The following is a 24,518-nucleotide window of genomic DNA, read 5'->3' as shown; positions in this document are numbered from 1 at the left end:
ACGTTGCCGCCAGGTGATAATAGTAAATTTAAGTTTCAAAGTTGTACTGGCTTAAACCGTGCAGAAAATAAAGCAAACCCTTGAAGACTATGTGTCTTAAGATAATTCGAAAGTGTATTTTTGCATGATTGTTTTGTCGGATGGATTGGATTTTGCAAAGGCACGAAAACGTTGTTTTGTGTGTACTTTTTACGTAAGCCTTGTAGTTTGTTTTGATAGCTTTGATTCATCAGGGACTTGATCAAAACCTTGCACATCCTAAAAAGGTGATATTTAAACTCAACGAAGATTTATAATGCGCATTTTTCTGACAGCGAACTGGAAGTAGTTTGCAAATGCAGTTTGGCGCAATGATAGGTGTGTATACGACCGTAGTTTTTTTATTTGCGGTCGTTAATGGAGCTGCAGTGGTAAACAAGGTTCAAACTGAAGATTATGATTTCGATTGGTATCTAGCCAAAGCGAAAGTGCTAGATGAGGCAATCTACAAGCACACAGAGGCCGAGTACTTTCCCAGAACAAAAGAGCTAAAAGCAGCTAGGGCGTTTCCCGAAGTGGTAACAAGCAGCGGTACTGTGATTGGTCGAAGTGTGGACCAATCACACGCGTTCTACAGCATTCCGTACGGCACAGTACCACAAAGGTGTGTAGTTATGTCGTTGATGAAACTTTTCTCATAAACAGTGGGAAGGCCCTTGGCGCGTTACGCATTGTTTGTTTGCTTTTGGTAAACTGTTCCAGTAACCAATCCAGTACAACTTCCTCGCACGCATAAAGTTTAAGGTCGACCATAAAACTTAATTTTGTATGCAGTGCACAAGTTTACCTGGTACGTACTATAATGTTCCAGTACAAACCGTTTTTAGCATATAATACATTAACAATTCACCAAGAACTACAAAGGGCGTAAAGCAAATATTCTCAAACGTTTTTACTCCACCACATTCTGATCTTCCAATACAAACAATTAATAGCGTACAAAACATTTGCAGTTCACCAGGGACACAAAAAAAAAAACGTGAAGAAAGTATTCTCAAACGTTTTACTCCACCACCTAATTTTACAACAGTTTTTTACTCGGTGAAATATATACGCACACTTACTTTAAAGTTTGAAGTGAGTTGCCACTACATTGGGTGAGGTCGTGTTATTTGCATCATATTGACATACAAATGCACGTATCACCCAAACGTTTGAAGGACCGAAATTATCAAAAGTGTGTTTAGCACACCTTTCAGTTAACCAAGATTCTAAAAACAAAAAAATAAATCGTTTTTTCCCCAGATACATGCCTCCACAACCAGTCACAAATCAAGGTAATATCAATGCGTCGGAGCCCGATTATTTGAGATGTTTCGAAGGCCGAGCAACCTGCAACGACGACGGCAATTGCAACAAAAACGTAACATAATCTTAGTCTTAAAATTATTTAAAATTAACTGCTATAAACAAATACGAATTTTTCAACATTTTTAGATTCTTATTGGAATAGAATTTATTTTAGAGCACTGTTTTGATGACTGTACTACAGAACAATACTTTACATCAGTTTTTCCCAACCAGGAGGGAATTCCCCACTAGGGGGGAGTTTTGTAATTTGTAAACCATAGGAAACTGCTGCCAGACTTTTTCCAGTAAATTTTTTGACAGTGTAGGGGGGAATTTCTGTCACAATATTAATCTTTTACTGGTTGTCTGTGCTATGTGTTATTGCTGTATTTGCCATATATGAGCTGAGAATAAGAAAGTTCTCGTATAATCGATTTAAGACAGCAATAATTTATGTTCTAAGAATTTCATCAAAATTGTTAATATTTTAGCAAACTGAATTTGAAGGGGAGGGATTAGATTTGAATATCGACTAAAAGGGTGCTCAGGACAAAAAAGGTTGGGAGCCACTGCTTTAGATGAGTTAATTAGTAACCAGTTGATAAGTGGGCTCATCCCTATTCTTTTAAAGTACACGTCCCAAAACTCGACTTAAACACCACCCTACATATATCATTGCGTACACTTTTGTTACCAATTTACTTTTATGCTGGCTTTGGTGCAGAGTTTTCAGTATCTTGTGTATTACATGTGCATTATATTCATTTGCAGTACAATGAGGAATGCTTGGTTTTGAACGTGTTTGTTCCTGCCGCTGTGGATTTAACCAATCCTTCGTCAAGTAAACTTCCCGTGATGTTCTGGATACACGGTGGAGCGTTTTTTGCGGGTTCGGGGACTTCTGGTGGTTACGATGGAACATTGTTTTGCAATACCACGAATACCATAATGGTGGCAATTAACTATAGACTGGGTAAGAAAGTTTTAAAATAAAAACTTTCTTCGACTTTTTTAGACCGGTCACAAATTTGACTTGACATAAATCTTCATGTTCTCATGGGACTAGATGTAAAATTAGGTAATCTGACAAACATGTAAAGAAATGCTGCAAAAATGTTTACATCTTTGACCATGTCTTCATGTTGATGGTGCATCGAAAACAGGCATCATTTTTGGCTTGCAGATGCACTTGGTTTTTTGGTTCACGAGGAGGGTGGAACGAAGTTTGAAGGAAACCAGGGTTTGAAAGACCAACAACTTGCCATGCAATGGGTACAAGACAACATTGAAAACTTCGGGGGAGACAAAAACGAAGTAATTATAAAGTTATCAAAAAATCTGTTTCTCGTAAAGTTGCTCGAACGATTTGTTCTCATAGTAACTTAAGTAATGATCATAGATGGAACAGTTATTTTCTTCATTTAGTTTATGTGCGAGATAACACTTTTGATCTAGTTTGGTGATTCTCAACCGGTCCTACGCGTATCGCTAGTGGTGCGCCAGAGCTTTTCAATAGCTTTACGTTGTACTTGAATCAAGCCAACTCGGGAATCGTATATCAACTGACCCAACTTATCAGCCTGGATGTGGGGAAATTTCAAAAATTTATATTTCGCCTTACAGACAGACATCCTCAGTTTCTTATTTAAATAGAGATTCCATATATTACTCGTGTCATGGACGTACTTTGGGAATTGCCAACCATTTTTTTTTAATATATATACTAGTCAGGAAGAATAGCCGTCTCTCTTGGTCTACCCATCTCCCAATAAACACAGTTTAGGTGGTACGTATCGATAAAAAAATGTCGTTAATCGTGTGCGATCAGTATAAGGTTGAAAAACACTGGTCTAGCTCAGCCGCCAAAAACATTATCGTAGGCAAACGGTCCGACTAATGGTTGTTGTCCGTAGGTGACTATATTTGGCAACAGTGCCGGGGCACAGTCCGTGATGATGCATCTCATCTCTGACATCAGTAAACCGATGTTCAAACGAGCATTAATGCAAAGCAACCCAGCAGTTTTCTATTACTATACTCCTGAAGAGGCGAAATGGATTACAGAAATCCTAGCTGAGACTTTGAGGTGTAACACTTCAGTCGAAACAACAACCGAATGTCTACTGTAAGTAAAGTTTTTGCTGGTTAAATAAAAAACGATTTGTAAATCTGGATGTTAGGCTGAAAAGGTACCTGTGCTCATTGAGTGCTAAATTGTGATGTAACTTTAAATCATTGGTGTACAAGCTACCAGTGAAAAACGACTTTGGAAACACAACCAACTTTTTCGACCTCTGGAGCTAGGCTTCTTGCAAACTTTTTTGAAAGTTGTTTTCAACAAAAACCTTTATCAATGTACAAACATGGTGATTTTTTTGTTTCGGACCAACCATTCAGTTCATAAGGAACAACAAACATTCTAATGGTTTACATAAACAAAATTTTCGGAAATTAATACCTTGTCGTTTCAGTGGAAGAAAACCAGAGCAAATCGTCAACGTGCGACCAATAGTAATGGCCACTGCGCTTTCTACAAGGGATATTTACAGCATGGTAGAGCCTTACAGGCCAGTGATAGACGGGAAGGAGTTTACAGACCAGCCACTTAACCTTTTCCGGGATGGCAAGTGGCAAAGTGACAAAGAAATTTTGATTGGAACGCAAACAGACGAGCTAGGATATATCGACACACTTTTTCTAAACCGGTCACTGCCATCCATTTTGTATACGGTTCGTAGAGTTATATTTTTTACTCATCGTCGCTAAAGCGTTTGAAACACTGTCTCTATCGATAGACCCTTAATACTGTGTTGCTGGGAGACTACTACGGGAACCTCATAGCTGATGCTTACAGGGAGCTTGACAATTTGGGTCTTCGAGATAACTACGCTCCGACAGTTGCGGACGAGATTGCTGACATGTTCTTTGACTGCCCGACTCGAGCCCTGGCCAGGTGATGACTGATGACGTTTGCTTCCACAACATTTTCTCATTTGGCAATATCTGCCAGCGGCAAAAAACTGTTAATCATTTAAGTGTGAGATCACTCAGTAACTATTCTCAAAAACCGAAGTTTTTACGAAGTTTAAAACGTTCGCTTTCATTTTTTACAAAGGTTTATTTCTGAGACTTCGAGCTTTCATGCGCCGCCTCCGGTTTACCTTTACGCTAATTCACACGGAACAAATGAAGAGGGATGCACAGAAGAAGGATATCAAAATGGAATTTGTGGACTTGCTGAGCACGGAGCTGAAAATTACTTTGTTTTTGGAAATGGGTACAACTGAATGCTACGTGTCTTAATTGTATGACTGACGTGAATCTATAAAACATATAAGCCTGTACAGAGTTAATTGCTGGACTTTGAACTGGTAAAATAATGAGACCTCATAAACCTGCAATTTTCCAATAAATTACTCTTCAACATGTTGTCACAGAGCCGATTATACGGCAGACGACGAGCTCGTGGTTCAGATGTTCAGCGATTACTGGGGAGCATTTGCCTACAGCGGTCATCCTTCCACTGATGTCAATGTGTGGCCGCCATACATCCCACAGACACAGGTAAGTGTAAATACCTTGTGAATAGCATTATGTAACAGGGATCGACTTTAAGTTTGGCATGTGGTTTGTAAATGTATTCTTTAGCTCTTGGAAATGTAACACGTGTAGTTAATATGAGCCGAATTCTAAATAGTTTGTTTGCTTTAGCGTCTACGTACTTATAACGAGAAGAAATGAAACCAATTATAGGAAAAGTTTGGAATCCGTTGGCTTAAACTTACACCTCTAATATCAGGCACAGTCACCGGTTGCCGTTGCGGTGAGAATCACTTTTGACAGAGTCAAGAAACTGTCGTCCTGTTCTTATGTTATCTAAACATCTAATCGCGAGACGCTGTAATTTATGAACAGGGAGGAGGCTCGATTAGTAGTTGGTCCAACCTCCGCATAGAGGCGCCCGCGAGCATTGTGCAAACCGACTACCGCAAGGAATATTGTGACTTTTGGGATTCGATTGGATTCTATGTCAACATAACAACAACAACTCCGAATCCGGAATCGTCAACTCCGAATCCGGAAACGTCTGCTCCGGATCCGGAAACGACAACTCCGAATCCAGAGTCTTCAACCGAAATGACGACGACTCCCTCTATTGAAGACACTGAACCGACCACTTCTTCTGTCAATTGCGTATCAGCATTTGCATGGAACCTACTATTGACAATAATTGTGTTCGGAAATATTTGGTAACCAACAAACCGTCGGTATTTGTACATTGTTGTAAAAGTAAACATAATTTAAACAACTTTGGCACTATCTCACAAAAATTACTGTGTATATGCAATTTATGTCGTCGTTTTTGTTTGTCAACAATTTGTTTCCTCGGAGATACGCAAATGTGTTTTTGATGTGCAACAAGCCCATAGCATCCGTCGTCTACATTGTTTTAAGAATAAACTGTCATAGTGCCACAAGTTGCCATTAAAATTGCCGACCATTTGTACTTGGCAAAATGCTTTGGAAGGATCACTGACAAGTGTTTGGGAAAATTTTAAATTTTAAATTGCAATAGATAATATTTTTGCTTAGTTGCTAATCAAAATGGTTTGCCGTGCACAAACACTATCGCAAAATCAACAAACCTGGTGCAGCACGATTTAGTCAACAAATTAACATGAGTGAGGTTAGCATACAACAGATTACAAACACATGTAATTATTGCTGTTCTTTTGCCGACAAAGAGTAAACGTGTCTGTAATTGAAGTAGAGACCATAAGTTTATGTGGTGGAATAGATTGCTCTACACAAAATTGGGATGTACGCATAATATAAGGCATATACAAGGCTGACTGAGGCAAGGTGTACGATTTTCATCAAAAATAAAATGACACAACTTAATGCCAAAATAACGTTTTTGCACGGTGGCAATTGGATTGATAAAAGTGTGAATAAAAGGGTTAAGATTATATTTATCATCCAGGTGTAAAACTTCAGACGACTTGTTTATCCATCAAACATAATCGCGCTGTGATTAAAACGTATGGCAATGTCCAAGTATTTACAAAAACACTACATGTGTGTATATATTCGCACAAGCTCGGTTTTGGTAATGTTTAACGAATGCTGGTAATATTGTTTTCATCAAGGTCGACGAGTAATTTTTCTGAAAAACAATTAAACATATTTTTCGTTGTACAACTTAAAATATATATTTATATATAGCTGATTTAAACCGTGTCCTTCTCAAGACCTTTTTTATTTTGGTTAAATTACATTTTGAAATGTTTTGTAAGTATGCCATGACCGCAAAAACTTAAAAATTATACAAAGATATTGATATACAGCAGTGACCCTACAAAAATTTTTAAGTCAGTGTAAGAAGTTTTTGCGTGCGAAGGCTGTTTACTGACTAGTAATGAGCGAACGCAATTTTTAAGAACAAACTCGTTAAAGGCTCTTGCAGTTCGCAGTCGTGTTTTATAGTTGTTTACACACACAAGATTACCCAGTAAAATTGTCAATAATTAAACATGAAATTCGCTCGGAAAGCCACGACATGCAGTAACCCCGTGCCAATGTTTTACGACATATTTGATGTAACTAACGCTTAAGATAACAATTTTGGAAGCGTATAAAAGCCGAAATGACTCTTTTGGATGCCTGAGAGATATACCGTATTTGTTAACCGATTCATGTCTGGCTCTGTAGGCTAAAATTTGATATAAGCGTTCAAACGCAGTGATATTAGGTACATTTAATCAGGTGATAGTAGTAAACTTAAGTTCCATTTAGAGTTGTACTGGCGTATACCGTGCAGAAAACAAAACAAACCCTTAAAGACTTCGCGTCTTAAGAAAATTCGGAAATGTTTTTCTACGTTATTATTATATTGGGTGGATTCAATTGTGCGAAGGCACGTATATGTTGTTTTATGTGTAAACAAGCCTTGATTTTGATCTGTGTCGATGGCTTTGATTCATAGAGACTTGATCAAAACAACGTGCATCCTAAGAGGATATTTTTACTTAGCGGAAATATATAACATCCATTTTTCTAGCAGGGAACAAGAAGTAGTGCAAATTCAGTGTGGCGCAATGATGGGTGTGTATACAACCGTAGTTTTTTCAATTGCGGTCGTTAGTGGAGCTGCAGTGGTAAACACAGTTAAAACTGAAGATTATGATTTCGATTGGTATCTATCCAAAGCAAAAATGCTGGACATGACAATCTACAAGCACACAGAGGCCGAGTACTTTCCCAGAACAAAGGAACTGAAAGCAGCTAGGGCGTTTCCCGAAGTGGTTACAAGCAGCGGGACTGTGATTGGTCGAAGTGTGGACCAATCACATGTCTTCTACAGCATTCCGTACGGCACAGTACCACAAAGGTGTGTAATTATGTCGGTGATGAAACCTTTCTTATAAGCTGCTGGAGTGCTCATGACGTGTTACGCTTTGTTTGTTTGGGTTTGGTAAACTGCGCTTCCTCGCATGCATAAAGTTCAAGGTCGACCATGAAACTTAATTTTGTATGCAGTGCACAGGTTTACCTGGCACGTACATTCTAATCTTCCAGTACAAACAATTAATAGGGTATAAAACATTTACATTTCACCAAGGACTCAGTACAACAGGTGTGAAGCAGGTATTCTCAAACTTTCCACTCCACCATCTAGTTTTACAATATTTTGTTACTGGGTGAAACATATACACGCACGCTTACTTTAAAATTTGAACTAAGTTGCAAATATGATGGGTAAAGTATTGTTATTTTTTCCGGCTCTATGGCCGTCTTGTTTTGTTTGCAAATTGCGATTGATAGACTAAGGTTTTTGTTTTACCAAGAGGTAACATGACAACTCTGCATCATATTAACATCAAATCCACAACTCACCAAGCGTTTGAAACACCGAAACTACCAAAAGTGTGTTTAGCACACCTTTCAATTAACCGAGATTTTAAAAAACAAATAACATAGTCGCTTTTTCCCAGATACATGCCTCCACAACCAGTCACAAATCAAGGTAATATAAACGCTTCAGAGCCCGATTATTTGAGATGTTTTCAAGGTCAAGCAACCTGTGACGCCGACGGGAATTGCAACAGAAACGTAGGATTCTAAATGATAACGTCTTAGTCTTAAAATCATTTAATAACAAACTCCTCTAAACAAATAAATGTTTTCAACATTTTTAGTTTCCTTTTTGAATAAACTATATTTTACTGTATTACAGAACAATACTATTAGATAAATTAATTAGTAACCAGTTGATGAGTGGGCTCATCCCTATTCCTATAAAGTGCACGTCCCAAACCTCGACTTAAACTCAACACTACATATAAATTTACACAATTCTGTTACCAAATTACTTTTTTGCTGACTTTGGTGTCGAACTGTCAGTAACTTGATGTGTATTACATGTGTATTACATTCATCTGCAGTTCAAAGAGGAATGCTTGGTTTTAAACGTGTTTGTTCCTGCCGCTGTGGATTTAACCAACCCTTCGTCAAGCAAACTTCCCGTGATGTTCTGGATACACGGTGGAGCGTTTTTCTTTGGTGCGGGGACTATGGTTATTTACGATGGAACATTGTTTAGCAATACCACGAATACCGTTATGGTGGCAATTAACTATCGATTGGGTAAGTAATTTCTGAGATAATACTTTCATTTTAGAACTGTGAACTTTTTAGCACCTGACAAACCTACTTGACATAAATCTTCAAGTATTTTAGTGAAAATAAATAATCTGACAAAGATTTTTTTGTTGGTCATTTAATTTTGGCTTGCAGATGCACTTGGTTTTTTGGTGCACGAGGAAGGTGGTACGAAGTTTGAAGGAAACCAGGGTTTGAAAGACCAACAACTTGCCATGCAATGGGTGCAAGACAACATCGAAAACTTTGGGGGAGACAAAAACGAAGTAATTATGGAGTTATTATATAATGCGTTTCTTGTAAAATTGCTTAAACGTTTTGTTCACAAGTAACCTTATGCAAAGATCATAGTTTCGACAATCATTTTCCTCTTTCAGTTTATGTGATAGATAACATTTTTGGGCCGGTTTAGTGATTTTTAACCTGTCATACGCGTTCCCCCAGAGATACGCCAGAGTTTTCTGGATAGTACGCGAGTAGGTTACTGTTATACTTAAACCAAGGCAAATCAAGAATCGCAAATCAACTGATCGAACTGATCAGCCCTGACTTGGGGAAAATTTCACAAATTAATATGCTAACTAGTTAGGAAGATGTTTGGACTGTTTCATAAAAAACAAGTACAAAGCATAAATCGTTTCCATAAATCAACAGAAATATATATTTCGTCCTATATAAACAGACATCACCAGTTTCTTATTCAAATAGTGATCCCATACATATGTTATAATATATGAGGCATATATTTTGTGCCGATTTGAAGAAGCGATTTATGCTTTGTGCCCTTTTTTATGAAACGGTCTAAAAATTCAACTGAGTCGAAGAATAGCCGCGTTTCTTGGTCTACCCATTTCCCTACAAACACAGTTTAGGGTTGTGGACCACCGGTTTAGTTCAACCGCCAAAATCACTATCGTAGGCAAACAGTCTGACTGATGGTTCTTGCCCGTAGGTAACTATATTTGGCAACAGTGCGGGGGCGCAGTCCGTGATGATGCATCTCATCTCTGACATCAGTAAACCGATGTTCAAACGAGCATTAATGCAAAGCAACCCAGCAGTTTTCTATTACTATACTCCTGAAGAGGCGAAATGGATTACAGAAATCCTAATTGAGACTTTGGGGTGTAACACTACAGTCGAAACAACAACAGAATGTCTACTGTAAGTAAAGCTTTTGCTGGTCTAATAAAAAACGATTTGTAAATCTAGATGCTATGCTTTAAAAGTACCTGTGTTGTGATATAATTTTGCCGGTGCACAAGCTACCGGTGAAAAACGACTTTAGAAACGCAACCAATTTTTTTGGACCTTCATGCGCTTCGCAATCGTATTTGGAATGTTGTTTGCAATGAAAACGTTTATTAATGTACAAAAAAAGAAAAAAATATTTTTGTTTGGGACCAACTATATAGTTCATCAAGAACAACAAATATTCCAATGCGCTTCATTTTTAAACTTCATTTTTGAAAATTATACATTGTCGTTTCAGGGGAAGAAAACCAGAGGAAATCGTCAGCGCGCGACGAATAGTAATGGCCACTGCAGTTGCTGCAAGGGATATTTACAGCATGGTAGAGCCTTACAGGCCAGTGATAGACGGGAACGAGTTCACAGACCAACCGCTCAACCTCTTCCGGGATGGCAAGTGGCAAAGTGACAAAGAAATCCTAATTGGAACCCAAACAGACGAACTAGGCTATATCGACACATTTTTTCTAAACCGAACCCTGCCACGCGTTTTTTATAGGGTTAGTAGAGTTTGTAGTTTTTTTACGACATCGTCGCTAAAGCGTTTTAAACACTGTCACGCTCAATAGACCCTTAATACTATGATGCTGGGAGACTACTACGGAAATCTCATAGCTGATACTTACGAGGAGCTTGACAACTTGGGTCTACGAGATAACTACGCTCCGACAGGTGCGGACGAGATCGAAGACATGTTCTTTGTCTGCCCGACTCGAGCCCTGGCCAGGTGATACCGTTTGCTTCCCCAATATTTCTTCATTTGTGTATTTATTTACCGATGGCAAGAATATTCAGTAGTGGGCAATATATTTCGCTACATTTTAATCATGTTAACGGAGACCTATAACTTTCTGTAAATTAAACTTGCAAATGGCTATAAAAAGATAATGTTTTGTACTTGTTTATGGCAATATCTGCCTGCACCAAAAACAACTTTAGTTTTTATAACAATATTTGCAATAAAATACTAAAATATAGGCTGTCAACCACTCAAGTGTGATATCAGTTATTTATTATCTGCTATACTATTCCCAAAAAACGAAGTTTACGAACGCTCGCTTTCATTTTTCACAAAGGTTTATTTCTGAAACATCGAGTTTTCCTGCGCCGTCTCCAGTTTACCTTTACGCTAATTCACACGGAACAGATGAAGAGGGATGCACAGAGGAAGAATATCAAAATGGGATTTGTGGACTTGCAAAGCACGGAATTGAGAATTACTTTGTTTTTGGAAATGGGTACAACTAAAATTTTACCTTTTTTAGTTTTATGTGCTAGGCCCGGAGCTGTTAGGATAACGAGATCCTCAAATGTGCAAAGTCGACGAGAAAACAAAATAAAAAACTTTTGAAAAAAACTTCGGCGATGTCAGCTGATTTTTTTAACTTTTGGATGTTGTGTACATACATTATGGACATATACGCGGAGCCTACTGCCAGGAGGCAGGAGTTACGGAAAATTTTGCTCCTGTATTATTTAAACCTTTAATTTTTAATATAAATTCCTCTTAAACATTAAATCTTATTTCTGTGTATTTTGGCAGGCAAAATTTTTTTTTAACATTAACCATCTGGCCGAGATAAATTACAACCCTTGTGTGCATTTGAAATGTGCTAAAACTAATGAGCCATTTAATATTACTCTTTTTATGTACAGAGTCGATTATACTGCCGACGACCAACTCGTGGTTCAGATGTTCAGCGATTACTGGGGAGCATTTGCCTACAGCGGTCATCCCTCCACTGATGTTAATGTGTGGCCGCCATACATCCCACAGACACAGGTAAGTGTGAATACTTTGTTAACAACATTATTACCATTCTTGTAGTGTAGCACGCTATTGTTCAAATCAGTGGTTCCCAACCAGGAAGGAATTGACTTCATTTTGGCATGTAGTTTGTAAATATACCTTGGTAATACGATCTGTCAAGTTGATGTAAAGCCAAATCCCAAATAGTTTGTTCCTAGTTTGTATAACTGTTTAAAGTTGCTTAAAGGAACTTATCTGTCGGGAACCGTTGGTTTAAACTTACATCAGGCACCGTTTGGTTGCCGTTGCGGTCAGACTCGCTTTTGGCAGAGTCAAGAAACTTTTGTTCTGTTCTTAAGATATCTAAACATCTAAACGCTAAATGCTATAATTTACTGAACAGGGAGGAGGCTCGATTAGTAGTTGGTCCAACGTTCGCATACAGGCGCCCGCGAGCATTGTGCAAACCGATTACCGCAAGAAATATTGTGACTTCTGGGATTCGATTGGATTCTATGTCAACATAACAACGACAACTCCGAATCCGGAATCGTCAACTGGAATGACGACTACTCCCTCCATTGAAGACACCGAACCGACCACATCTTCTGTCAATTGCGTATCAGCATGTGCATGGAACCTAGTAGTGGCAATAATGGTGTTCGGATATATTCGGTAACCGGCAAACTTTCGGTATTTGTGCATTGGTGTAAAAGTAAACATAATTTGAACAACTTTGTGCACTATCACACAAAAATTGCTCTGTATATGCTATTTATATTGTCGTTTTGTTTGATAATAATTTTTTACTCGGAGATACGCAAATGTGTTTTTGATGTGCAACAAGCCTAAAATATCTGTCCTCTACATCGTTTTAAGAATAGACTGTTATTGTACCACAAGGTTCCATTAAAATTGCCGATCATTTGTACTCCGCAAAATGCTTTGACAGGATCAATTGACAAGTGTGTGGGAAAATTGCACATTTTATTGTGCAATAGGTAACCCTTTGCTTAGTTGCTGAAATTGTTTGCCGTTGCACAAACACTATCGCAACATCAACAAACCTGGTGCAGTATGAGGCACGACGTTTTTATTTATCGTAAAAGTTTACAAAATTTTAGTCAACAAATTAACATAAATGAGGTTAGCATACAACAGATTACAAACACTTGGAGTTATTGCTGTTCTTCACCAACATAAAATAAAAAATAAACTTGTGAAAAATTGAAGTAGAGACCATAAACCAGCGGTGGGCAACCTGCGGCCCTTCATTAAAGCTTGTGCGGCCCGCAGAGACGCTTGGATTTCAAAAGTACTGGCAAACAAGTCCAATTATTACATATTTTTGAGCTGATTAATGTGCCTGATGCTAGTTTTCTGCGATCTGGCAAAATGTGGCTAGAATCAAATACGAATTATACTTGCAGTTGAGCATATTAGGTAAGAAACAAATCAAAATCACTTTGTGTGATGGCACATGTGCGGCCCTCGATCCAATTTTGACACTTATAATTGGCCCTACAGTAACAAAGGTTGCCCACCCCTGCCATAAACCTTTGTTCTGGAATACATTGCCGGGATACACGAAGTTGGGACGTACGCATAACAGGCATATACACAGGTGACTGAGGCAAGGTGTTCGAGTTTCATCAAAAATAAATGTAACAACTTAATGCCAAGATAAAATTTTTGCACGATGGCATAAGTATTGCTAAAAAGATGCATAAAAGGGTTGAGATTAAAAAGATCACGATTTTACGACGAGATTCGCACAAAAATAATCTAGCATAGAAACTTATCTTTAATGCGTGATTTTGTAACTGTAGGTAATGGGCATACCAAATATTTTCCAAATTCAAGAATGTTTGGTAAAATCGTCGTTTAACGACCATGGCAAGTTACGAATTAAAACCGGTTCTCACCGACTTTGTCTAGTCAACCGTAACAAGGTAGGACGCAGGTCTTTGTCGTAACAAGTCAAAAAAATAACCGGTTATGTTCTTCAAACCAAAGTTTGTTAGATTTCACGCTTTGTACACAAGAATAACCATACCTAACACCAAAATATAGTGTTAAACTCGAATTGTACCACCCTCAATTCCGACTTGAATTTCAGATGTGAGGGGAACATATTGTTTTTTGTCATTGTCCAAAAAGAACATTTTTTCTTCCACAGCCTTTAGGTCAAACCCTTCTTTCCTTAAATTGACTTTGCGTTGTTTTAGAGTTCCAGTCACTTCCAAAGAATCCGTTAATCTGTGGTATTACAATGAAGAAAAGTAAATTGAGATAAAGTTGCACATTTGCAGCTAAAAAAATATTTGTCGTAATCTTTGATATACAAGTGCAGACTTAAAACACCAGTTGGCGGTAATTTGGCCGCAATCGCCTTTTCCTGGCCAACAACTCCAGAGTAACCCGCAAATTGCAGTTGACTGTATGTGCTTTAAAGCTAGATATTGCGGTCTAGCTGCAACGCATTTGGCCATCATTCACCAACTGTGACCTTCCCTGCTATGCGCTCCATAACGTTTTTTTTTATTTTGCCCAGCTATTTCCGACTTGATGATTGTTTTAGTGGAATGGTGTCACTATGTTTTCTCTCACCAAGTGACATAAACTTAACCTAACGATTAGCCTTTTACCAGTTTTTGTGCAATAGTTTACCTGACAAAACACGGTCTTGCATAGGAAGGAAGATTGTCACAGACAAAATCGTAAAAAGCTTTGCATTCAAGTTCACCAGTTTCCAATACAACCGTTGCCATTCCAGCTCGACCTTCGCTTCCTAGAAACGTTACAAAACAGTAGGGATGCGCCGAGCCGAGCCAGAACCCGAGTACTCGGTACCGAGCATCGCTGTTTTTAATGCTCGGTGCTCGGCCGAGCAGTTGCACAAACTGACCCGAGCGTTAAATTTGCATATTCATGCACTGCTAACATATGTAACTAGTGTTCTAAAGGGTGTCTTTAAACAAAAACGAATGGTTTTTCAAATGGACTACATGGTGGAAAACGCGTACTTATGGGCATGTACAGCTTAATAAAACACCACCGGTGACGTAAGAGGCCTTGTAGAGCTAAAACGTAGAAAGGGGATTTTTTGTGACGTCATAATGCACCGAGCGTGCTCGGCCGAGCACCGAGCATTAAAGTGAGATGCTCGGTGCTCGACCAAACAGAACATTTGCAGTTTTGGCACATCCCTACAAAACAGTGTTTAAAAATGTTCGAATATGACAGATTAATCTTTCCTATCTATAACATGAATCGGTTCAACTGCCGCCTCGAGTCAAGTTATGTGATAAGAATCTAGTAACGACCTCGACCCAGAAAATGACGTTTAATAAATCCAGCAGATTGTGTTGCTTGTTTTCTTAGCAAAATAATACTGAACTGATGTTTTTTTTATTATTATTAAGGAGCATAATGATCCACGTCGATTTAATGACCAATTGATTGTAACTTACTGATATTCAACTAAAAATACTTAGAGTTATAAACTAAGCTTCCAGTAAGAAGACAAACCTGGAATCTCGACACCATACACATTGGCCTCCTTGATTCCTGGACCTTGCACAACAATATCGCTCACTTCATTCGTCGAAACATTCTCGCCTTTCCACCGGAAGGTGTCGCCAACACGGTCACGAAAATGCACGTGATGGTTTTCATCACACATAACTAAGTCGCCTGTGTTAAAATAATTGTCGCCTTCCTAAACGTAGATAAGACTGGTTAAGTTGATGTAGTCATTACTTACGTATAGCAACCGACCTTGAAAACGCCGTGAAGGATTTTTTTCTCAGTAAGACTTTTGTTGCCTGAGTAGGCAGAAATTGCCATTGTTTCGTCGATTCTTCCCAGTAGAAGACCAGTTTCATTTGCATCGGCGACGATGACTCTGTTACAACGTTTTCATTAAAATTCAGATTTTCGGCAAACATTTGACATGATTTCGATATAGGCCTTCTAGGTAGTGTGTACTTCTTACCGTCCTTTTGAGTTGCGAACAATCTGATCAGTGTCGGGGTTGTATTTCACAATTACCCCATTTCCAAGTTTCTAAAACACAACAAGATTACTGACGCATTAAGTTTGTCGGGAAATTTCGCCGGGTCATGGTTACTGATGGTAATCGATAAATAAGGGAATAAAACAACAGCAGTTTCAAACGACCGGTTTAAGTTGCAATAGTTGTAAGTAAAACAAAACAGATACCAAACCACTTTGTTTCTTAAACAAACAGTCAAACACTATCAGAATTTTACTGTAAAATCATAAAACACTTCAATTGTTTTAACAAGCTTTGTATGATTAAACTAGTATTTGTTGACGTAAACATAACAGTCTAATAATTATGTTATTTATCTATGTTCAAACAATCACCTTCATCAGTGGACTCATTGTTCCAAGGCAACCAAATTTATTGTGGTAGTTGATAAAAGCCACGTTGCCCTCAGTAGCCGCGTAAAACTCCATCACTTGAATATTTTCACCGTAACGATCGAGGAACGTCCGCCAAACATCAGGTCGTAAACCGTTTCCCAATATGGCTCGAACTTTGTGTTTACGGTCGTCAAGAGTCTAAATTTAAAGAAAAGGTTGCTGTTAAAATCGGTACATGTTGAAGTTGAAGGCAAAAGTGATAAAAAGTGGAGTACTACAATTAGTGGTTTGAAAGCTTCACATTATTCCATCCTTCAGCAACAAATTATTTTCGTTAAAAGTTTGTTTTGCAGAAACAGACAGCAATAGTATAAGGTTTTGCAAAAACGTTTTCTCTGAAGCAATCGTTTTGCAAACGGAAGGTGGATTCTTTTTGTCTTCGTTATGATAAAGGTTTCAGTTTAATTTCATTACAAGCATCCGTAAAAAATGATTTCAATAATCCATGCATGGTACGTATACCGTATGATTTATCGGTGATCATGCCAAAAAAATATTTACCGTTGGTTGTTTGCAGACATATCGCATTGTCTCGCCGATGTACTGAATGATGGTGACGTTATACTTGCGACAATCTGGCCAAAACTGACTTGCAGAGAACTTTTTTCTTATTACCATCGTACAACCTGCGAATGAAGAACAAAACTGATGGAACAAAATATCATCTCGAGCTTAACAAAATTACATAACATTTGGCTCAATTGCACCAAAACCACTGATCTTTGACCAATTTTCGGCATTTAGATCAAATCCGTTGAGATATTGGATTATCACTGTCATTTTCCCTGGATCATCATTAAACCAACCTCATTTTTGTGATGTAAAGGTTTTTTGTTAGTGATGTTAAGTACCAACTCCATAATTTATTTATACCTCAGCAAGGTTAAACTCACCGCAAACCAGAGTACCACAAAACCCAAGAATCGATGCAGATGTGTGGTAAAGTGGCAACGATGTGTAAACGATGTCGCTAGAACTCGGTTTCAGCAGTGCAAGGGCGTTTGTAATCAGGAAACACTTTTGACTGGAAACTTTTACAGCTTTTGGGAGACCTTAACAAGAACACAAAACAATATTACACTAATCGTAGATTTTTTTTAATGCGTAAAAACAATTTTAAAAACATTTAAACCACACCACCTACAAGATGTTTAAACCAAGATCAACATTTAAAATTGATAAATACAATTTTTTAATTTTAAAGTTCAAAAACAAAATATTGAAAGAAAACGTGTCAACAATGCAGTGGTATGGAATTAAAAACGAATGGAAAAATATACGAAGTAAAAAAACGTCTCTACTGACCGATTTAATTATTATTGTTGGACCATTTAAGCATATACATCTTCAAAATTATAAGTTACGATTTGTGGATTTTGCACTGTACCTGTTGTTCCCGAGGTATAAATGTAACATATAGGATCAGTAAAGCCCCAATTGCCTCTCCAGTCAGACGGAATGTCGTCATTCGTTTGCTTGTCTGAAAAAAAATCGGTTCTTTCCAAAAAATGTTTTCTAAGAAACCTGACTGTCTATCCCTAAAATAGACCAAAACCAGCATCTGTTGTTTGCTTTAATGTTTTAAAAACCCCAACACTTATTTCTAGCACGTAAATCCCCGTTATTGACGTACCGACCCTTTCAGGAACAGCAATGCCAGTATTATATAAGATTGTTTGGACACGAACTTTTTGTGAAGATGTGCGGGGTCAAGACTTCACAATTCCACGCATTGACGCCATGGCGTGCTTTTGTGGGCATATGTTGCATTTACGGGACTATTTGACAAAAAATGACTTACCTACTAAATTATAAAACGATTCATAATCGTCAGTTTGCTCCCCATATACATACACAGTGACTTTGCGTTCCTGAAGATCTTCTTTGATATGGTTGACAGCCTGTTATGCAATATGTCAATTTTTGTCAGAATAAACTAAATGTATTTGAAAAGACAGATTCGTAAATCTGGAAAATAAAGTTCAATAGTGCAAAAGAAGTTTGATGTGAAAGAACTAAGCTGATAATATGCCTGAAATGCTTAAACTGCATTTATTGTCTGTGGAAAAATATTCCAAAACTGTTTTCACTCGTTGATGCAATAAATGGTTCAAAACCAAAAACTAACCAATAAGCAGTATATATTTCTGGCTAAAATATATCATTGCAAAACCAAAAACATTTATAAAATTCCTAAGTTATAAGTAAAGGATTTCCGATTTTTGATGCAAAACAATCAACTAAGAAAGCCGATATCCTAAGTACCTCCAAAAGCGTTGGATCGTTTCCAACAATTAAAAGCTTCATCTCCGCAACGTCAATACAGTGGAGCAGAGACTTCGCTCGCAGGTTAGTATTAATAAACGCTGGTACAACTCCAAGTGCCATAGATCCAACCCATATAGCTCCATAGGCCGGCTCGTTCAGCATAAACATACCAAACTGTGACAAATAGTAAAAAAAAATAGAAATACTGTTTTAACCAAAGTTGTAAACTGGGGCATTTCGGGTAGGGTTCAAACCTAAAAGACGGGCCTGTGTGCTCATTTGTGCAGCAATTTTATCGACAATCCTATCTCAGACATTGTTTGAAAAAATTCGATTCATTTTAGCATTTTTTTAAATGTAGTGAAATCAACCTAAAATTGAAAACTAAACAACACCCAATGTATTTTAAACACTAATAAATAGAGGTATAAGCAATATTTAATGTGTAAGTAAGTAAACATAAAAAAGTCTTATAAATTTAGATTGAAGGCAAAACAGAAAAAACATCAATGACAAGCAGTAACTATTCGCATCTTTCCGCACAATATTTCTTGCACACTTTGGAGCGTGTTTACAGACTGAAACACACGCGATTGAGCCCGACCTCAGTAGCTAAGTACTATTTTGAACTGCATTGTTGTTGGAATTGAGCTGACCACCGCGTCATTAGAAAACTGTCAATCACTAGTACTTTAAGAAGAACTCCGTTGCTATCATAACATAATTATCCCCCAAACCAAGACGGTGGGTCACGAATGATTTCGGGAACGATTTGACCCAACCATGTTGCGCACAAAATATAAGTTTGCACTAACAGTAACGTAGAAACCCTTTCGGCAGGACAAAACACAATTTAACCAGCATCTTGGATGTGCTATCTCACCCTATCGCCGGATTTCAGTCCTTCGGAGCGCAACGCTCTACCGCATTTGTTCGTCCAGTCCAACATGTATTTGTACGTCCACACTTGATCCTCAAACAAAACGAATTTCTGATCTCCGATCTTTTTTGCCTGTATTTGAAGTCTGTATCAAAAACATAAATACCACAATCGTTTTGTTTTTAACAATTGCAAAGTTACACAAACAATTGACTTACATGTTGTAAAAACTTGTGTTGGACGATTTTAACTTTTTGAACTTGCCTAACAGTGCACCAAATGCCGTTATATAAGCAACGTCTTCAAGAATCCATGGATAAAACTTTTTAAGCAGCAACCATATCGAGCCTGCTACCAAAAGCGGCGCACCCAGCACATACGACCAGAATATCATAGTATGTCAGTAATGTACTGTTACACTAAAATGCACTTTTTATGAAACTAAACATAAGCAAAAATACTGTAAAGCGAAATAGCGGATTTGAAGACAAAGATAATAACAAACAAGCAAGAAAAACTGTTCAAAACGTTTAAAATGGTAAACAGTGCAATTTGTTAACGAACAAACCATGAATTACCAGAGACAAAGATGTACCAAGTACCAGACCACGTTTGTACTTATTTCACATAGCAAATGATCTTTAAGAAAAAAGATAAGTTCCTTTATAGGTTTTAGGAATTTGGTTGTGCAGCGGTTAATTCAATGTAGGAACACCTCGTTGCCTTATAGCACAATTGAAATACAGATTAAACGTCTGACCAATTGGGGCTTTTTCCCCTAGACAAGGGGTGCACAACCTGCGGCCGTACAGCCGCATGCGGCCGAATAGACGATCTGTGTGGCCGTGAACTTGTTTATTAAAATATATGCACTGGCGGCCGTGACGTAAAAAAACTCTTTTGCTAAGTATTTTGACTTTCAAACTGCATTAAATAGATTTTGTAAGACTGTAAAGAATATTACCAGCCTAGTAACCCTGTGGATAACACTTTATATACGCCTATTGTGTGCAAACAATGCAAATGAACAGTCATCTCTTGCGTCACAATATAGATTATGACGTCCTAAAAAGCTCAGACTGGTCGTCAGACTGTTCAGCTCAATCTGCGGATCAAGTTTTAAATTATCCGGGCTTTTTGGACGCCATTAGATGGTTTATGTATGTGGGACAAGCCCTATTTTCACAGAATAAATTTAAAAACAAAAACAAGCAGGTAATTGGCGGCCGTTGGTGAAATAAGGATCTGCGATGCGGCCGTCTTAGCAAAAAGGTTGTGCACCCCTGCCCTAGACTGACTATTCTTCACAAATGTCAAATGTCCTCATTTATTACCAAGTTTTATTTTACAATACAATGATCCAACGGCCTACTAATCCATACTGCCATGACAGCATAGTCATTCTCTTATCTTGAATACATGCAACTGTCTTACAGCGTAAGGCCAATGCGCATGACTGACTACCTTTCATGCATTTGCTGAGGTAAGGATGCCCCGCTTGCCAGCTGCGTTGCTGATGGGCATCAGACCGTAAAACGGCGTTCTTTTCCGCTTCATAAGTTTCGGTTCTGACAAGCCGTTTTATCTGAAGAACTTCAAAACGCTCGCATTAATCAGATTATTCGATTTCAGTAATTCGTTGCCTTACATAAATTGAATACGACTGTGGCCTAAACCATAAACGCCTGAAATCGCTGCTTAATGCGAACAATTAAATTTAATTAGGAACTGGCAAAGGGCGAAATCAAAATTTGATATCGGCCTGTAGACCGGAAAAGGCTAATTTGTGGAGTACAAGCCACTTTATTCATTCAACGGCGGGGCGCGCGTATCAAAACATGAAGCATATTTGCAAACACGGTCTGCAGTCAGAACATGAATGCTTTCTGCGTTGATTTAACTGGCAAATGTGAAATTACGAAAAATCAATTTGGATCTGCACAACGAAGACATTAGTTCTTTGTTTGGCAAATCAACGCTTTTTGGAAGCCTAATGCGATAATGACTGGTTTTGACTTAAGAAGTACAACGCCCAAATCCAAACTGAAGATATATGCGAAATGATGTCTAGCAATTACAGAGATTGTTTGTGTAATTATGTATTTGATTGCTACATTGCCATTCCTTTGCTGTATGTTGACCACTTTTCAACGCAGGTTCAATTCACAACAAAACAATAATTACGCGTGACAGGACTATGTTTACGATACAGTGGCAAATGAATATAAAATTGTCAGCGCAACTATTACAACATTCCATGCGCTGGTGCAAAACGCCTCAAGGTTTTTATATGCAAACAACTTCATAAGAAATCGAGGTCGCTTCGGGGCGGCTTTCTCTGAAATGACGAGGTGAGAAAGGTGCATAGGGTTGTAATCAAACCGCTGATTTGCGTAAACCAAACTTTCACTTTAACCACACAGCAAAAGCACTTTACAGAGATTGGTTCTCTAACAAATTTTAAAGAAACCCAAACATTACCGATTTGGTTGTATAAACAAACCAACTTTCGATGTTTTAAGTGTGTCAATCAGTTCATTGACTGACATTTATTTATGCTAAGGTAAATGCTAAACCTTTACAGCAAAACTCACTCTTTGACCATATAACATATCACGCAGGCAATACTTTGTAGTGAGCTGACAACCAGTTTATAACATCAAAAAACAAACAATGCTGTCAGTCATTATAAACAAGCTACATCTAAAAGTCGTGGTAATGCAAACGGAAACAATATCGAGAACTTGTCTCAAATCTTTTCTAACAAAACCTAGACCAAAAAGATTTTTTTCTCACAAAACTTCAACAAAAAGAATTTCCAGGCCACTCAACTTTGGGTCGCGACCCCTGCGTTGGGAAACACTGCCTCAAAGGACACGACCCCGGTCGCGTACGAATAATTAGGCTCACGGCCTCACGCTCTCTGCCGTGCAATGTGCACGAGAAAAAACTACACCAAAAGAGTCAACATTACAGAAAGTTCACCCGAAGGACAGCAAGCGCGGTCTGAACCCCGTTCGGTTACGGTCATGCAGAGTTCAAAAGCCTCCTTTGGTATGTTTGTCTTCAGGTGGGTAAAGACTTTGACCCATTGCCTCTTTCCTACCGGGGAACAGTGGGTAAAACGTTCTTACCGGAAGGAGTTCTGTTGCGCAAACCGACAACACTTAACACAGCTGAAAAATAGCGTGCGAAGTCCTAACTGTTGTTTTTCTCGGTCGGAGGGTTCGGTTCGCCTGGTCGCATTTCACCGATTTGACTAATTAGAAACAGTACGACGTTTAACTCAGTTTCTGGAGGTTGAATTCTGCAGTGAACTGTGCATGGTTAAACCAACTGCAAGTTGTTTTTCAGCACTCCACTTTAAACAGTTCTTGGTCTACAATTCAACCACATGTATTTAGCTCACGACTTACACCAGAAAACGCTTCCGTCCTCTTTTAATGCTTCAAATTAGCGGTTATCAACGACAAGCAAATGTAACCACATTGCACACACAAAGCACAGTCAAAGTCGCGTGTTCAATGAATGCCTTGATACCGCCGGTCAAACTTCAGACCCTGAACGTGTGGTACGACAATTATGAATTGCGACCAGCTGGTGCCATTGGCCCACAAGAGGGAAGCGCAGCCGTTGCACTGGGCACATAACGGTCTAAGGGGCCCACGAATATCAGAGTTTATTCTTAAATGGAAACTTCTTTATCAATGTCTTCTTTGTTGATTTAAAGCTAAAAATCGTTGCCTGTACATTGATTTTTTTCGACTTTTAATAGCGGAACTGAATCATCTACTGAGAGCTATAGTTTTAGAAAAGGGACTTAAACCAGCATATTTATTCCGTCAGGGAACGTCTGGGACATCATCTGGGCAATGTATTATTCTATTTTATGTCGAAAAGTTCCGTTGAAAACAACTTTGACATGGAAAACAGCTTGTTCTTTCGACATAAGCGATTCCCAGTAATTGTCGATTGTTACGTTTCACAACGCACGAGCGAGTTTCAAACCTCAGCCCGTACTCTTTACAAAAGACTATCGTTGTTCTTTTTCTGTTTTCCGTAAACTTTCGAGACAGTGTTGTGACACAGCTGTTAATTCAGCATTTGCAACTTTTATCTAATCTAATTTGTTTTGTAACACATAAGGAAAAAAACATCGTCAATAACCTAATAGAAGCATTTGCTACACGCAGCCAAACAAATGTTTCAGACTCTATTAAAACCATCGACCCGCATAAATGTCCTCCGGCATTTACTTTTAAATTTACCGATTAGTTTCCCCATGTAAGCTTGTATCAAAACACCATTGCGGCAGAAAATGCTTGCTGAACTATCCCGTGCTACACAATTTGTAATTCATAAAGCAACAGCATTTTTGCTTGGCTTTCAAATAGCTAACATGTTATCAAACGGAAATTATGACAATGAATTACAAAATAAATAAATAAAAATAATGTATAATAAATTTTCTGTTTATGCATTTTAAAGCCAGCTAACTCAACACAAACGCCTCTAAAAAATTGTCGTACAATCACAATAAACACCTTGAAGTACTTCATACTAAACCGAACCTGCTGAACTTTTGCCGCAAAACTATGTTTAATCTGCTAATACTTCGTATGCTCGTGTTTCAGGTAAAAAAAGAGATTCATTCTTTACCGAGGCGCAAGAACGCGTCCTTCTGACCTTGGGCATTTCTAGTTACGACTATAAAGTGCGCGGTCGCATTTCTGTATTTCTCCTATACCTGCAGGCAATGATAAAAATACATTTCTACTGGTCGTAAAAAGTTATGTTTACCGATTGCTTTTACCCTATTAATATGCCATGTCGACTATCCAATAAAAAAGTACACATTTCGATTTTTTTATGTTGGGTTTTTTAGCCTTCCAAAACACAAATTTCAGCATCTTGTTTGATTTAATT

The 24,518-nt window shown here is 38.2% G+C and overlaps 3 protein-coding genes across 3 annotated transcripts; 2 read left to right on the top strand and 1 right to left on the bottom strand.

Annotated features, from left to right (window-relative positions):
• The first annotated feature begins 350 nt into the window (after window positions 1–350).
• On the top strand, window positions 351–5,858 carry LOC145223594 (crystal protein-like). Its single transcript, XM_080089997.1, has 10 exons — window positions 351–643; window positions 1,285–1,402; window positions 2,101–2,302; window positions 2,513–2,643; window positions 3,243–3,454; window positions 3,801–4,059; window positions 4,125–4,282; window positions 4,445–4,606; window positions 4,767–4,893; window positions 5,245–5,858. The coding sequence occupies exons 1-10, from the start codon at window positions 351–353 to the stop codon at window positions 5,581–5,583; spliced, it is 2,001 nt and encodes a 666-aa protein (XP_079946123.1). The 3' UTR covers window positions 5,584–5,858.
• A 1,572-nt stretch (window positions 5,859–7,430) lies between these two features.
• Window positions 7,431–12,717, top strand: LOC145223593 (crystal protein-like). The gene is made up of 10 exons (XM_080089996.1): window positions 7,431–7,720; window positions 8,325–8,442; window positions 8,775–8,976; window positions 9,127–9,257; window positions 9,944–10,155; window positions 10,484–10,742; window positions 10,812–10,969; window positions 11,319–11,480; window positions 11,899–12,025; window positions 12,396–12,717. Exons 1-10 carry the CDS (start codon window positions 7,431–7,433, stop codon window positions 12,669–12,671), a joined length of 1,935 nt encoding a protein of 644 aa, XP_079946122.1. The 3' UTR covers window positions 12,672–12,717.
• Window positions 12,718–13,065: 348 nt separating this feature from the next.
• On the bottom strand, window positions 13,066–20,047 carry LOC145222740 (long-chain fatty acid transport protein 2-like). The gene is made up of 13 exons (XM_080088928.1): window positions 19,811–20,047; window positions 19,596–19,737; window positions 18,710–18,886; window positions 18,246–18,345; window positions 17,832–17,924; window positions 17,338–17,496; window positions 16,946–17,070; window positions 16,385–16,582; window positions 15,990–16,060; window positions 15,773–15,899; window positions 15,524–15,713; window positions 14,663–14,783; window positions 13,066–14,251 (listed from the first exon to the last, which is right to left on the bottom strand). The coding sequence occupies exons 1-13, from the start codon at window positions 19,984–19,986 to the stop codon at window positions 14,068–14,070; spliced, it is 1,863 nt and encodes a 620-aa protein (XP_079945054.1). The 5' UTR covers window positions 19,987–20,047; the 3' UTR covers window positions 13,066–14,067.
• Between the last annotated feature and the right edge of the window lie 4,471 nt (window positions 20,048–24,518).

The sequence above is a fragment of the Phallusia mammillata genome, chromosome 4, assembly GCF_965637545.1.
Source record: "Phallusia mammillata chromosome 4, kaPhaMamm4.hap1.1, whole genome shotgun sequence".
Classification (NCBI taxonomy): Eukaryota; Metazoa; Chordata; class Ascidiacea; order Phlebobranchia; family Ascidiidae; genus Phallusia; species Phallusia mammillata.
This window is presented reverse-complemented; position numbering and strand designations above follow the sequence as displayed.